Below are 14,324 nucleotides of genomic sequence, written 5' to 3'. Positions count from 1 at the left end.
GTTAGAAATATCTTTAATTCGGTAAGATGGAAAGACATTCTAGGCACACTAGACAATGCTTTCCAAGTGGCGACACTCGAGGGCAGAGGAGGGTGTAAGTCAAATCGGGGTAACGCAAGGATCCATCCTAGAGCCGACATGCCAAAAGCGTCGCGGCGCTTTTTGCTGGACGCACTCTCGAACAGGAGCAAAGCAGACTTGGTATATTGATGCGACGGGTAAGCACATGGCCTCAGCCTTGCACTGGAAAAAACCGAAGTAGTCATCATGACTAAAAAGAGAATTCCGACCCTGCGTCCCATATCGATTGACGAGTCGACAAACGATTCAAAACTAACGCTAAAGCACCTTTGACTGACTCTTGACTCAAAGATGAACCTTTTGGAGCAAGTCAAAGCAACAGCAGATTGATTGTAGTTGGAGTAAGTCGGGTAATGGGAAAAATCGGTGGTCCTACGTCTAGCAGGCGACGACATCTCCTGATGAGTTCAACGCAGTCTATTTGGCTCTACTTCAAAGACATAAGTCATTCGTACTGTCTCTGAATCGACCGTGATGGTGATCGCGGGGGTGATCCGCATTGCTTTTCTTGCTAAGGAGCCTAAAGCCATACACAAGCGCAAAAGAGGAGAGCTAAGGGCGATGGTTGCTCGTAAAGAAAGGCAGCCTACACTAGATGAATGCCAACTCTCTTGACAAAATGAGACTAGCGGCAGACGGGAGAAGTCGGGTGCTAGCACGGTTCCTGGCTAGCTCTTTTCAAAACTCGACGGGAGTTCAACACTCTGTGTGTAAACAACAAAAAGACGAGCGAAACTACTTTGGTACTTTGGTAAAATCAAAACGCTTGTGACTTTGAAAGCATCCTTTGAGAATTTGCCATGTTAGAATGTAAACACAATGCACTCATCAAGGCTCAGTTTGTAGTTTTCAGCAGCCATTTGCGTATGGTAATTTCGCTTTTCGTAAAAACTACTTAAATGGAAATTTTCATTTAATTACTCACCTAATATGTCGCATCGAAATTACGAAATCATCTTTAATAAACTGCTCCAGTTCCGCCGATGCCACTGCAAGTAAAAATAAAACATGAAACGTGAACTTTTAACCGAATACTTAGAAAACTTTACGATATCAATTTACTCTAAAAGTTTCTCTTATTTCAATAAATTCCATAACTTATTGGCTGCCATCGCTAAACTGGTTTATGTTTCTATCAATGCGCAAAATCATCAGCGCATCGTTGGCGAATATTAATTTCAAATTAATTGGAAAACGTCGCGTAACGGTCATAATAAGGCAGGATTTGTACGCTATCTATTCCCGCCAATGGGCCAGATATCGCTCAGGTTCCCTAGGCGTATGCTCCGAAGTAAGTGCATCCATTAAATGCAAGACAACTGAGTTAGGCAGTTACCATTCCAATTAGACGCCGGCAGTTTATAAAATATTTGAAACGTGATCAAGCATTTAATAAAATTGTTGGTTTTAGTTGACAGAGAAATGAGAAATATTGCATTCAGGAGATATCATCGGTGTAAATTTACCGAGTCTCCAGAGCTGGAAATTACCAATATAATTAAAACGTAGTAAAAATTGCTACGGAAATTGGCCTTTAGGCCATATTAGGATGTGCGAAATCTAACGAGTTTGCCATTAGTCGTTTTTAACACTTATCTTGAACAAATTGCATAATTACTTGATTAGATGCAATTTCAAAAAGTTAGCAAATAATTATGTTCAATTTTACTAAGACTTCCTCTATGAAGAAGGCAAGATTGATATTCCAAACCAAGAACCATACATTATTGGTTTCATTTGATAATGGATGTTATTGTTTAGGCCCAGAAGGGTTTAAAGTATCACTTTCTAACTTTTGTTTCCTTCGCTCTTCCTTCTTGTCGCACAGATAACTATGAATCTCGCATAATGAATTCATTTCTGACACCACTCATTTTTCTTGTTCTGAAATTTCCTCTTTTTCATTGTCAGAATTATTTGATATCCTCCTAAATTTTATTTGGCCAGGAGTTTTTAAGAAATTATTGTTTGGTAATTTCGACAGGCAAAAACAGTAATTTTTGTTATTTATATATAGTATATAGCGCAAGACAGCCATCTTGTCATTCTCTGGCCAACTTTATCACCACCATATTTAATACTGCGAAGGTGCTGAACAAATACCGATATGAAGCAACCTGAGCTCGAATCTAGTTGCCCCATAGAGGCAGCTTCTTGATTTTTTGGTTTGGTAGTTCTTGAGAATAAAAATAACCGGTATAACTGTTGCTGAGGAAAGTGCGTGTGACAGACACACATAAGGTTACATAACATTTTAAAAAAATTCACTTTCATCCCTCATTACTTGGAGCCGGTATCGATCAGGGTATTATTGACTACGAGAATAGAAGAAGGAACATTTCAATAGTAAGGTGTTAGACACTGTGATCGTGATCAACTGCTTATATAACCCAGCTGTCTTTCGAGGGTGCCTTAATAGTCTAGCTGAGAATACTTTGCTCTTTGCCTCTTGGCCACGTTCCAAATGTTCGCCACAAGTGTCTCCTGATTGCCTAAACTTGGAAACGGATCGATGAATGTATGAAAGTGATGCGCTTGCGCTTAAGTATCGCGGCGAATATCGCGAAATACAGCGTATTATTGCGCTGGTTAAGGAGGTAGAATAATTTTGCATAAAGGAAGACCTGGCATATAGCTGCAAACCTTTCCTAACTCGATCAGGATCATCAATGGTCGCCTCCACAATGACAGTGATGAGTAGCTGAAGGAAGGAAGATAGGAACGGACACTTTACTGCAACACGAGTAATAGTATTACATCCAGTGTAGTTCTTGTCTTGTGGTGCTTCGCCGACTTAAACGGAATTACCGGGGGATCCCGAAGCTTTCCCAGAGAGTGAAAGAAAGACATAATTGTTAAGAATCCCGCAAATTTCAGCCCTGTTGCATGCTTCTGTCATTGAAAGAATAATAGCAAAAATAATCCCGAAAAACATTAAGGAACATTTCGAAAGGTTTATTTATTTTTTTTGTCAATAGGGGGACATCCCGAGTGCTCTACGGGGAGAAGCATTTCAGAGAAATTACCAGTTGTGATCAAAGCAACTTATGATGAGGCATGTTGAAATTCGAGTTCCAAAGCGGAGTCCACTACGGTTGCATTTTGTCACCGAAGTCATTTCTTCCTGCTAACGGCGATGTTCTTGATATTCACATGCCTTTGTTTTCCGTTTGCTCTCTCACTGATTCATGAACCTTGACTAAATTGCTCTTAATTTGGAAAGAGAGACAAATAGTGTCGAACTGAGAAAAGGTAAATACCATTAAAAGCCAAGCTCTCAGTCCAACGGGTACTGGCATTCTTCTCATGTGCATTAATGGGCAGGGCATCAGAGACGTTGGTCAACTACCTCGAAGGAGCCGTTTTTGCAGACGGTCGTACCGAACTTGATATCGTCTAACACATTAAGAACGTTGGATCTGTCTTAGATGCTTTGCGCAAAATGCGGAGAAGCTTCTGTGCTAAGGTTCCTTCTGTGGTGTTATATGGGAGTAGCACATGGAAAGTGTCGTCGGGGCACTTTAGCCAAATATTTCGTCGGGTGGGGTTAGATACCGTAAATTTATTGATCAGGAAGTCGGATTGGCAGTGAATTGAGGAAAAACGAGAAATTCGTCGTGAGTTATGCCATGCAATTGATCCCACAATAGTCGCATCATTTTCAGTGTATATGTCTACCTGTCGACATTACGTTAAAGAAATTCTCGCAAGATGCCCCATCTTTTCGGTTATAGTTATAGTGTAGATATAGTGTAGAATATATGGGCAAAGTGATTTTTTGATATTCGGAGTTGTTCAGAAATTAGATTGTTAAACATGTAATATGTCACATGCCAGATTTATGACGACCGCCGTAATAATAATAATAATAATCGTTGGCGCAACAATCCATGTTGGATCAGGGCCTTGAAGTGTGTTAGAGCACTTCATTCAAGACCGTAACGGTACACTAGGAGGCAATGTGGTCAGCATTGCGCTCGCCCGAGATTATTACCCTGATTTGACTCAGGTACTCATTCACAGCTGAGTCGACTGGTATCCGACGTTAAATCACGATACAAATCCCACTGCCACCAGCGAGATTTGAACCGCGACCTTCCGTACGACAGCCTTGCGCTCTAACCACTCAGCTATCCGGACACGTAATAAAGCTCGTATTTATCGATCGAGTTAGCAAACTAGGATAATTGCGATCCATTCAGTAGCTTTTTTATTCATTTAAGAAGCCTTAAAAAACATAAAAATCCAAAAAAAAAAGTTTAACACGGCACCAAAAATTTAGCTTTTAATATTTTTTAATAATTCTAGTTTGCGGACTGTAAGTAAGTCTGTACGTTAAAATGCCGTTCAATTTTTTCTTCAGGATGATCGCAGCGCCATCTAGCGTGGCAGTAGAAAAACAACTTTTTTCTGGAGATGGGTGTGTAAATTGCTCTGTATTTCAATAATAAACTATGCTATCGGGCTGGAGAAATTATTACGCATGCTCAAGGCAAGACAAAAATTTCTAGAAAAAGCGAAAAAAACGGCTGTCTGGCTTTACTAGGATTTGCCATGGTGGAGTAACTTCATCCGTATTTTTCATTGTCCCCCCTCCCCCTCCCTTGCATTTTTAATATCTGCATTTCATCGTTCACGGAATAATCGCAGTGGAAGTTTCACGGGAAGTCATTACTGCAAACTGTCAACGACGGAGAGTGGGCACAGTTTACACGATGTACCTCCCAATCGATAACTGTATATAATTTGTTCGTGATGAGAAAGTGGGCTTATTCATGTTGCTTTTCATATTTAGAATGTTAGCAACTAAGGTTTCTCCTCAGGGATAATCACTGAGATGCATTAAAGTAACTCGAAAGCGTACTCAACTGAGAACAAGCTGGTTTTCTTTCCGAATCTCTCAGTACTGACTACGCTACTTCTAGTGAATAAAATTCGACTCAATAGGTTACGGTGGGCGGGTCACTTAATCCTTATGTGTGAGGATGACTCAGCCTAGAGAGTCTATAAGGATAATATCTATGGTTGAAAAAAAGATGTGGCAGAACATGCCTAAAATGGAATGATAACACGCTGAAGCAGACCTAGTTTGGATACCAGTTGTTGCGACCTTGTTTCTACTGAAAGTTCATTTCAACAACCTTTGCAACCTGAATTCCAACATTATGTTGCTGAAATATAAATCGCAATTTTTGCCACATTGTTGTAAAATTCTTCATGAAGAATCGAATTTATGAATCTTCGTTGTATCTTATAGTAGCTCAAACCTCTACACTTCCACCATCATTCTGTCCTTCCCTCGAAAGCTTTCGTTCTGTCTTCGAACCACCGAAATGATAACTGATAACTGCCGCCGAGATGAATTTTTTTCGTCCTTAAAAGTTAGACAGCACAATATTCTTTCCAAAGCAAGTGACTTTCATGAAAGGCCATTGTGACTATTTTATGCTGCTCTTTAAGAGACTGTATTCGCAGCAATATCAAGCGCCGTATGGTATGCTTTGTTCGTGCGGTAATATTTCGTACATGTCTAAACCTAAGTTAAGTTAAGATACTAATATCGATGTGAGGATTATCCGCGAACAATTCTGCCTTAAGGACTGTGGGCTATCCAATCTTAGCCGTATTTTTTACCTTTTCTCACCACAATTTCCAGGGCCTGGAATAAAGTCACGGACCGCACATCGACTCCGGAAAATAATCAGAGCACTTTCAATCAAGGGTTTTTCTAATTGATGTTAATTTTTTAAATGTTCAATTCCCTCGCAATCCGCTGCTTTGCTTTACCCATTAACATGATCTACACAAAATTTGCTAGAAATCAACTTTAAATATCGAAAATCATTCGAATTGCCGCAGAATGTGTAGTGTCTTATAATTTTTACCTACCTAAAATGTTTTTTGTAAAACAAAACCTTATTAAAATCGGTTTACTGTCTGTCTGTCTGCCGGTCACACCTATTATCTCAGAAACGGTTGTTCCTATTGGTACGGCAGAGGGGGGTTGGAGTCTCCATATATGCAAAAACGGGGTATAACATTTTTGTTTACTGAATATATTCATGTAAGGTATCAGATCAAAGGTCCCGATTAGTCAGAAGCCAGTATAAGTTATGACGAAATGGGATGTGTTTTGAGGCCTAAATTTCAAATGTTTCTCTTGGTTAGATTCTGAAAACGTAACCTATTTCACTTTTCATTCCCCTGTTTCACCCAATATCAAAAATATCAAAGTTTGGAAATGTACTAATTGAGCCCTTTGATTTGATACTCCACACAGCCATATTCTATGAAAAAAAATGGCACTCTCCTTTTGTATATATCAGCAGGAAATGCTATACGTAAAGGAATTCACAGATCACACGTTCTTGTTAAATTTCGAGACAATAGGTTTAGCTATTTGCGAGTAAATTGAATGTAACAGACAGACAAACTTTGACTCGATTTTAATAAGGTTTTGTTTGACACATCGGGTTTTCCAGTTTACCTCATGCAAATATAAACATAAAGGGTCTAATTAATTTCCCAAGGGCAATTTACTGCTCCCGGTTGGTATCCGCAATTAGAATATCTGCCAGCTAGGTGTGTATTGGTACTTAGGTGCTAGTATATATTTTTATAATTTGAAGGTAAAAAATTCCGATTTCGTATGTACATGAATAACAAGTGGGGAAACCGGAAGATAGGCGCTTCAGGTACGAAAGGTTTTGTGTGCTTCTTCTGTGAGTATATTTGATTGTAGAACTATCCCATTTGTACGTAGCCCGTTATGTATATGCATTCAGCATTGGGGATAATATGCTTCATATAAACTTAAGGGGGGTTTTATTCAATTTCCCCAAAAATATGGTAATATACTATTATTAACTTAATTTGAACAGATATCGATATGGAGAGTATTTTGAGGCCTGGGAACCATATAGAGGTAGCTTCATGAATTTTTTCCGATCTTTCGGTTGGGTAGTTTCTGAGAATGGGTCCGTTAAAGAAATCGTTACTTTCCACCCCTCCCCCCACTCCCCGTCTTTCTAAAAAAAAATCTCAAAACTAAGACCAGCTTTGAAAAGTAGTTTTCGAGACCTTTCATTTGATACATGACTATATTCGGTGAAAAAAATGTTACACCCCCTTTTACATGTATGAGGACCGCCCCTAAATCTTAACCTAGAAGGATATCACTTACTGCATGTCTAAGCGTTCACAGTTCCCACCTTCTCACCAAATTTTGTGTCAATGGGTATAGCTGTTTCTGAGAAAAGTGCGTGTGGCAGACAGACAGACAGATTGACAGACGGACATATATATATAGTAAATAAGAGAAAGATTGGAGCTGTGTATCGCATAAGTGTACTCCAACCATGTTGCGCTTACAGAACCAGATCCAATGAAGCAGCTTGGGTGAGAGCAGGTCCCGGTTGAAATCCTGGCGAAAGAAATACAACGACTTTACGATCGAACGTACCTCACCGTAGAATCTCCTGCGCGTCGGCAACAGTTCGCACGAACTGAAACTGTCGCGGAATGGCAAGAGAAGTGGGATGAGTCAGAAAGAGGCCGCTGGACTCACAAAATCATATGGGATATCCGGAAATGGATCGAGCGACCCCACGGCGAAGTAACGAAATTCTTGAGCGAACACGGAGGCTATCGAGCATGCCTGTATCGATTTGGGCGTGATGATTCGCCATATTGCCCAAAGTGCCCAAATAGAGAGGACGCAGAACACGTCTTTTTTCATTGCCCCAGATTCTAAGCCCAAAGGGCTACATTAGAAGCTACAACCGAGGAGCACTTTACACTCGAAAATATAATGGAACTTATGGTGAAAGCAAAGGGGATATGGACCGAAGTAGGTAGGAAGAACTTATCCGAAAGAATGAACGCAAGAGTAACACAAATATTAACATGAGCGCAGATTAAATTCTGATCCAGCCCCGCGACGTAATACCAAATGGGAGTTCCGCGGGGAGAGTGGACGGAGAAGGAGGTGATTTTAGTGGGTAAGAGTCCACATAACCGTGTGGCAGGAGCCTGCGGTGGGTTGTGAAGCTTTCCACCTTCCATCGGAACCAAAAAAAAAAGACGGACAGACAGACATTGAACCGATTTTGCAAACAAAACCTTAAAAATGGTCATTGACTATAATTAATAACAATTAAATTTTGAGGGTATGACTTCAATCAAAGCGCTCCACCGGTTCGCAACACGTAATGTTAATACATGGAGAAAATATAGGTGAAATATATTCAGTAAATGAAACGTGGAATCCAAATCACATCCAAAGATTTTGTTGTTCGAGTACATGCACAGCTCCCGGAGACGGCAACATTTAAAGGAAACTTTGAGAATACCGTGAGATCCCTCTAACACGTACCTGTAGAATCCAGAGCAGCGATGAGCTAATTCGTGGAAATTTAATTTAAAACTCATAAGAACCCTCGCAACCATATAAAATAATTTATTGCCGCCCTAACGTTGTAAATTTATAGCTGAATAGTTCGTACCTGGATTTGCTTACCAAGCCCAGCAAATCCGACGCATCTAAATGTCCCATATTTCAAGTCGCCTCAACTTTTTTCATTGTGCAATCAAAGAATTTGTCAATTTTACAGACAGTGGCCACCATTTAACAACAAACCAATAAAAGCGGCCAAGCGCGTGTGACTAGAACACTTAACAATAACAGCTTAGAAAAATGTAAAAATTATGTTTTGTGTTGTTTGTCTTGCGGCACCGAGTCTGCACAGTCTGGAGGAACATGGCTTCCACACATCATTGCAGCTATTTCTGTCGTCACGGTTGCCCTAAAAGCAAATATTTAGGCATTAAATTGGGCCGAAAATTAATGAGATACCAGAAATATATTGCCCGATAGCAGAAGGAATTGGGATTTAATGCTCATAAAAAGGCCTGGCAAGCAAATGGGCAAGAAATCAAAATTTTACACCATTTAGTTTCTGCCTTGCTAACGAACATCCCATTAAGATCCCGCAGAGCAAGACGGTTGAAGGTGAAAAAATGTTTTATGAAACCAATCAGAAATTCTGGAGAACCTTTTTCCTAATAAAAACAATGAATATTCATTTTAACACGTTACATTGCATCTGAAATTGAGGATTATGATCTCTTTGTAGTTGAAATACCTTCGCCAAAAAAAAATATAAGCGTTCTCCTGGAAACATACCATCCACATGACAGCCAAGGCATATTCTCGAGAAATGGTTTAATTACCAGGAATTCTGAAACTAAATCTATTTCCACCATTTCATGTGCACACAACGTGTTAAACTGCACATGGATAATCAAAAGTGCGACTTCAGAAATCATCAATAAGGAAAGTGACTAGTTAATAACCATAAATCAATTTCAGATGAGCTGTTACCGGGTGTGGCAAAAACGCATCACCCGAAACCTGGACGTCCTCACCGTTTCTGGATAAGTCTCCGATATCGCGAGATCTTGAAAATTGATCACCTGCTGTTTAGTCACAGATTACACAGGCGTCGCTACCTGAGATTCGTAAAGTTCAGGTGAATTTGTGGTCAGGCATCGTATTGCATTGGTAGCGAGCAGCAAATCATTGGGAATGCGCCATTGCGCCGTGATTTCGATCTGATCTGATGCCATCTACAATTTGTTGACAATATGATCTGAGGTGGTCCACGCTTCAGCCAATGAGTAAGGAACTCAGGTGTTTTCTGACCATTTCTGGCAATGGATCTCTACTAGCACTGTGGAGTGGAGTCTATTGAGCCTAAGATATCCGGCAAAACTGAGACCTACTTCGAATCGCTTCTACGCAAATTACTTTTAATTAAAAGTGGCGTTGACTTCCTGCATGACGGCTTCTCGATCATAAAAATTTGAATTCGTTACAGTAATTCTCCGCAATTATGGTTAGACTAGATTGATTATGGGGAAATCATATCGCAATTCCAACTACCATGAAGCCAACCCACTGTGGAATCGTATCTTTCTAACCAATTCGTTTAGAATAATAGCAAATAATCGAGAGCGCTCGAATAATCGAGTACACATTAGATTTATGCTTTTGCAATGTGACCAAAAAAGGGCACGCTACATCCTACAAACTCCTCAAGCAACTCGAAAACATTAAAAAGCGAACCCGGCGACATTGTGGGTCTCAATCGTTAACTATTTCGCTGTTGTTATTGCACTGGTAAATACAAATTGTCATTAGCATAGCAATTAATAAATTCTCGCGCCTACGTAAAAGTGTGGAGTCAGATTGTGGCGTTCTGTTTGCTAATAATGACTAACCTAAATGTAAATAGCAAATAAAAATGTTTGACGAATGACATAATATAGTTCGCATTGTTTCTTAAAGGTTTCTTCTTTAATATTTATTTGTAAGTAAAAGGTGTGCTCTGGCAAAGTTACTTGGCTTTCTAAACGTTGTAATTTTACATTATGATCATTATAGACGATATACCGTTTGTGCAAGGACTTTGCATTTTTTTCTAAAAAGGTCATTAATCTAATTTGAATCCAAGAACCACACGGTGTTGAAAAATTACCCCCCGTTTGCCGGGGTAGTATTCACATTATATGTTAATCACTATCCTTGTATAGAGGGTCTTTTTCACTGGAGAATAGTGCAGGCAAAGTTAGTCTAAAGACCAAGAAAACGACGAACCATGTGCTGTCTGTTTACACTTCAAGCTAATTCAGTAACAATGACAAGTCGGCAATGCGGAAGCTGGACACTTCAGGTACGAAAGATTTTGTGTATTTCTTTTATAAAAACATTTGAGTGGACATTTGCCCCATTAGTTCCTAGCACGCAATATATCCATATATTATTCCATGGTAGGATCATGCTTAATATTATTGCCTAAAATTACTGCATAATTTCATCACTTTCGACCCCTCACACTCCCTATCTTCCCAACAAATGCCAAAACTAACTCCGGCTTCGGAAGTAACCGAGACCTTTCATTTAATACCCCACATGACTATTTTTGATTAAAAAAAATGTACACCCCCGTTTTGCATATATGGGGACCTCCCTCACCTAAATTCGACGTAGAATCATGTAACTCACTATATGCGTGAGCGATTATAGTTGCCACTTTTCCATCAAATTTGGTGTCAATAGCTATAACCGTTTCCGAGGAAATAATATTTTGTTATAGACAAAATCTTAAGAAAGTTTTGTTCTCATTACCTTGCTGCGAGTATTAAATATTTTTATATATATGTTCACTATGCGTGCGTCTAATAACTCACGATCATAGGAACTGTAGTCTCGTTGAGCGGGGTTCAGTTGCTTGGAAAGAAGCTTAACGGCTGCCAGATTTGGTTCGCTTTTTGGTGGCCCTTACGTCTAGCACTGCGTCTTACAGACGGAATGCCAGAAGTGTAGCTTTTGCCAGCTCTAGAAGCCACGCAATCAGGTGGGAGTCCTTTATCTTCGGCCCAGACAAATAAACATTAAGGATAGATTGATAGGGCGACCTAGGAGCAGAAACATATTCTTAACCGTATTTGGAAGGGGGGAGCTCTAAATCACTTTTTAGGGGTTATCAGGTGGCCGAAAAATATCAGCTGCGGTTATAAAAAAATGCATTTCACAACATCGAGTTCTAGATCGACCTCAGAGAAACTTTGAAAAATGCACTCGAGCGCTCAGCCTCAAAGGAGGACGTGATTAGAATATTATCCAAATATACAAAAGAAAAGTGAAGGTGTCGTAGTACAGAGTGGATGAATCACTGAAAGATTTACGCGGAATATAGCTCCCTGGCCCCAACTGGTCCCCCTCTGAGGATGATATGCCCTTTTTGAAGGTGATATGCGACTCTCCAGGATCCAAGCCTCTCGTCTACTATGACCGTTTGTGAGTAAGTTTGACCTTATCGTGCTATGGGGGGCCATGCCGCAGCGGACCTCCTAACCCTCATACTGGTGATAATCAAATGAGTAAACAAATTAAAAATATGAAGAAGAACAGCATACTGTGATGTGTCACCTTATGTGGTTGTTGCCAGTCCACTTGGCAATCCCTGTGATGTGCCACCTTATGTGATTGTTGCCAGTCCACTTGGCAATACCTTATTCTTCTTTCTTTCTAGATTAGATTATGGTTAGTCGGAGCAGCTAAATGCCAAAACTCCAGACTAACCAGCTATGGGAGCAGCAATTGCCTGAACTCCACAATGACCTAATCAAGCAGTGTAAATTATGGGAGCAGCGAATTGCTTGGACTCCACAGAATGAAACACGTTAAGCTTGAGTTTGATAGTTCCAACGAACTACGTATTTTTAATTTATATTTCCTTTTTTATACAATTTTTACCTATACTTAGTAGGCCGGTACATATCAATTTACAGTATTTTAGGAAAAATATTACATAGTAGGCAATGATAAGTTTACAGTATTTTTAGAGAAAATAATACATAGTAGGCAATGATAAAGTGAATAAGTTTACAGTATTTTACACCTTACCCCTTTTTGAAAAAAATGAATTGTCTTTAGGAACGGTAGACAATTCGTTTTTTCTTTATTGTTTATATTATGTATAGTTAGAAGTTTTTTTTTTTTTTTCTTTTTTTAACAATAATGAGTAATATTTTTAAAGTCTACTTATTGTAATAGTATTGTATTGGTATTGATTAATTAGGTGGTATATTTATATTTATAACAGTATAGGCAATTTCAAAGCAATTTTGTTTATTTTATTTATTTATTTATTCGTCTTAACCTATTTTTGTGAATTTTAGATATTTTATTGTCCTGGTCTTTTATCAGGCAATTTACATTGTCAATTGATATTATGCTATAAGGACCTTCATACAATGGGTCTAGTTTTCGTCTGTTTTCGACGGATAACAAAACTTGATCTCCTATTTTCAATGATAATGGGTTACATTTTGGGTCATTTTGGTTCTTTGTCTTTTTCTTTGCTTTTTCTAGAAGTTGTTTGGCTTTGCTAATGGAATTTTGTAATCTGTATTTTAGTTCATTATTGTACAAATCGTAATTATATATTGGTTCTGGTTTTGTTTTAGAGAGTTCTGAGGGTATATTTACTTTTTTTCCAAACACTAACTCGAATGGTGTGTAACCATGTATGGAATTGGGTGACGTGTTGTAACAGAAAGAGTAGTATTGTACCCAATCATCCCAATCGTCTTTGTTTTCGTTAACGAAACTTCGTAGGTATTCGTTTAGACACTTATGGTTACGTTCTAGAGCTCCTATGGTTTCAGGATGAGCTGGTGTTGCAAATATTTGTTCAATTTTTAGCAATTTACATATCTCTGAGAATACTTGATTTTTGTATTCAGTACCGAGATCTGTTTTTATTTTGTTCATGGGTCCGTAGTTTAATATGAATCCATGGACAATTGCTCTTGCAACAGTGTTCGCTTCTTTGTTTGGAATAGGTATTATTATCACATATTTGCTCAGATCACACTGCATAGTTACAGCGTATTTATTACCTTGGTTGGTTTTGGTAAACGGTCCAACTGTGTCTATGGACATGGTATCGAATACTTTGGTTGGTGTTGTTGTTATCTCTAGTAATTCCCTATTTTGTTTTTGATGTTTATTTTTTGTACATGAACTACAGTTTTTAATATAATTAGCGATTGTTTTTTTCATGTTTTTCCATTTGTATATTTCACGAAGTTTTTTATACATTCTACTCTGTCCAATGTGTCCTGCTGTTGGAGTAGAGTGATTATTATGCAATATTTCTATTATTTTCGATTTGTCCGTTATCGTAATTAGTGGTTTGTATATTTGGATATCCATATTTTTCAAAGTATGATTCGCTAGCGTTTTAAATGCGGTTGTATTTAATATAGTGAATAATTCACTTTCGGCCGATAGTTTCAGAGTCTTGATCTGAAACCTATTATTTAGATATTTTTCCAACTCTGTGAGTTCCTGCACTAATGCGGGTTCAATTGATTGGTTATTATTTAGATTTATATACCGCTTTATTTGGACTTTATTTTTATGTATTATGTTTATCTCTATATCAGTATTTTTATTTTTATATTGCGCAATATTAAATTTCAATTCCGGTAAATGCATTACTTCATTAGGTGATAGAACCTCGAAAACGTGCAGTTGATCAGGCTGCATGTTTTTGTTAGTAATGTGGTTTTCTGAAGTATTGTGAATGAGTTTTGATTGATTTGTGTTTTTGGTCATTGCTCTTGTTTGTATTTGCAAGATATTTTTCAGGTTTGTCAGGTCTGTTATATCT

The 14,324-nt window shown here is 38.6% G+C and overlaps 1 protein-coding gene across 6 annotated transcripts in view; it reads right to left on the bottom strand.

Annotated features, from left to right (window-relative positions):
- LOC119651094 (cartilage oligomeric matrix protein) overlaps nucleotides 1-14,324 on the bottom strand; it is a 213,232-nt gene that overhangs the window by 104,904 nt on the left and 94,004 nt on the right. For all 6 annotated transcript variants that reach the window (XM_038054447.1, XM_038054451.1, XM_038054448.1 and 3 more), the window contains exon 4: nucleotides 1,007-1,070. In XM_038054447.1, coding sequence (XP_037910375.1) covers nucleotides 1,007-1,070 — 64 coding nt within the window. The remainder of the gene's footprint in view (nucleotides 1-1,006; nucleotides 1,071-14,324) is intronic.

This window comes from Hermetia illucens, chromosome 3 (assembly GCF_905115235.1).
Source record: "Hermetia illucens chromosome 3, iHerIll2.2.curated.20191125, whole genome shotgun sequence".
Lineage (NCBI taxonomy): Eukaryota > Metazoa > Arthropoda > Insecta > Diptera > Stratiomyidae > Hermetia > Hermetia illucens.
This window is presented reverse-complemented; position numbering and strand designations above follow the sequence as displayed.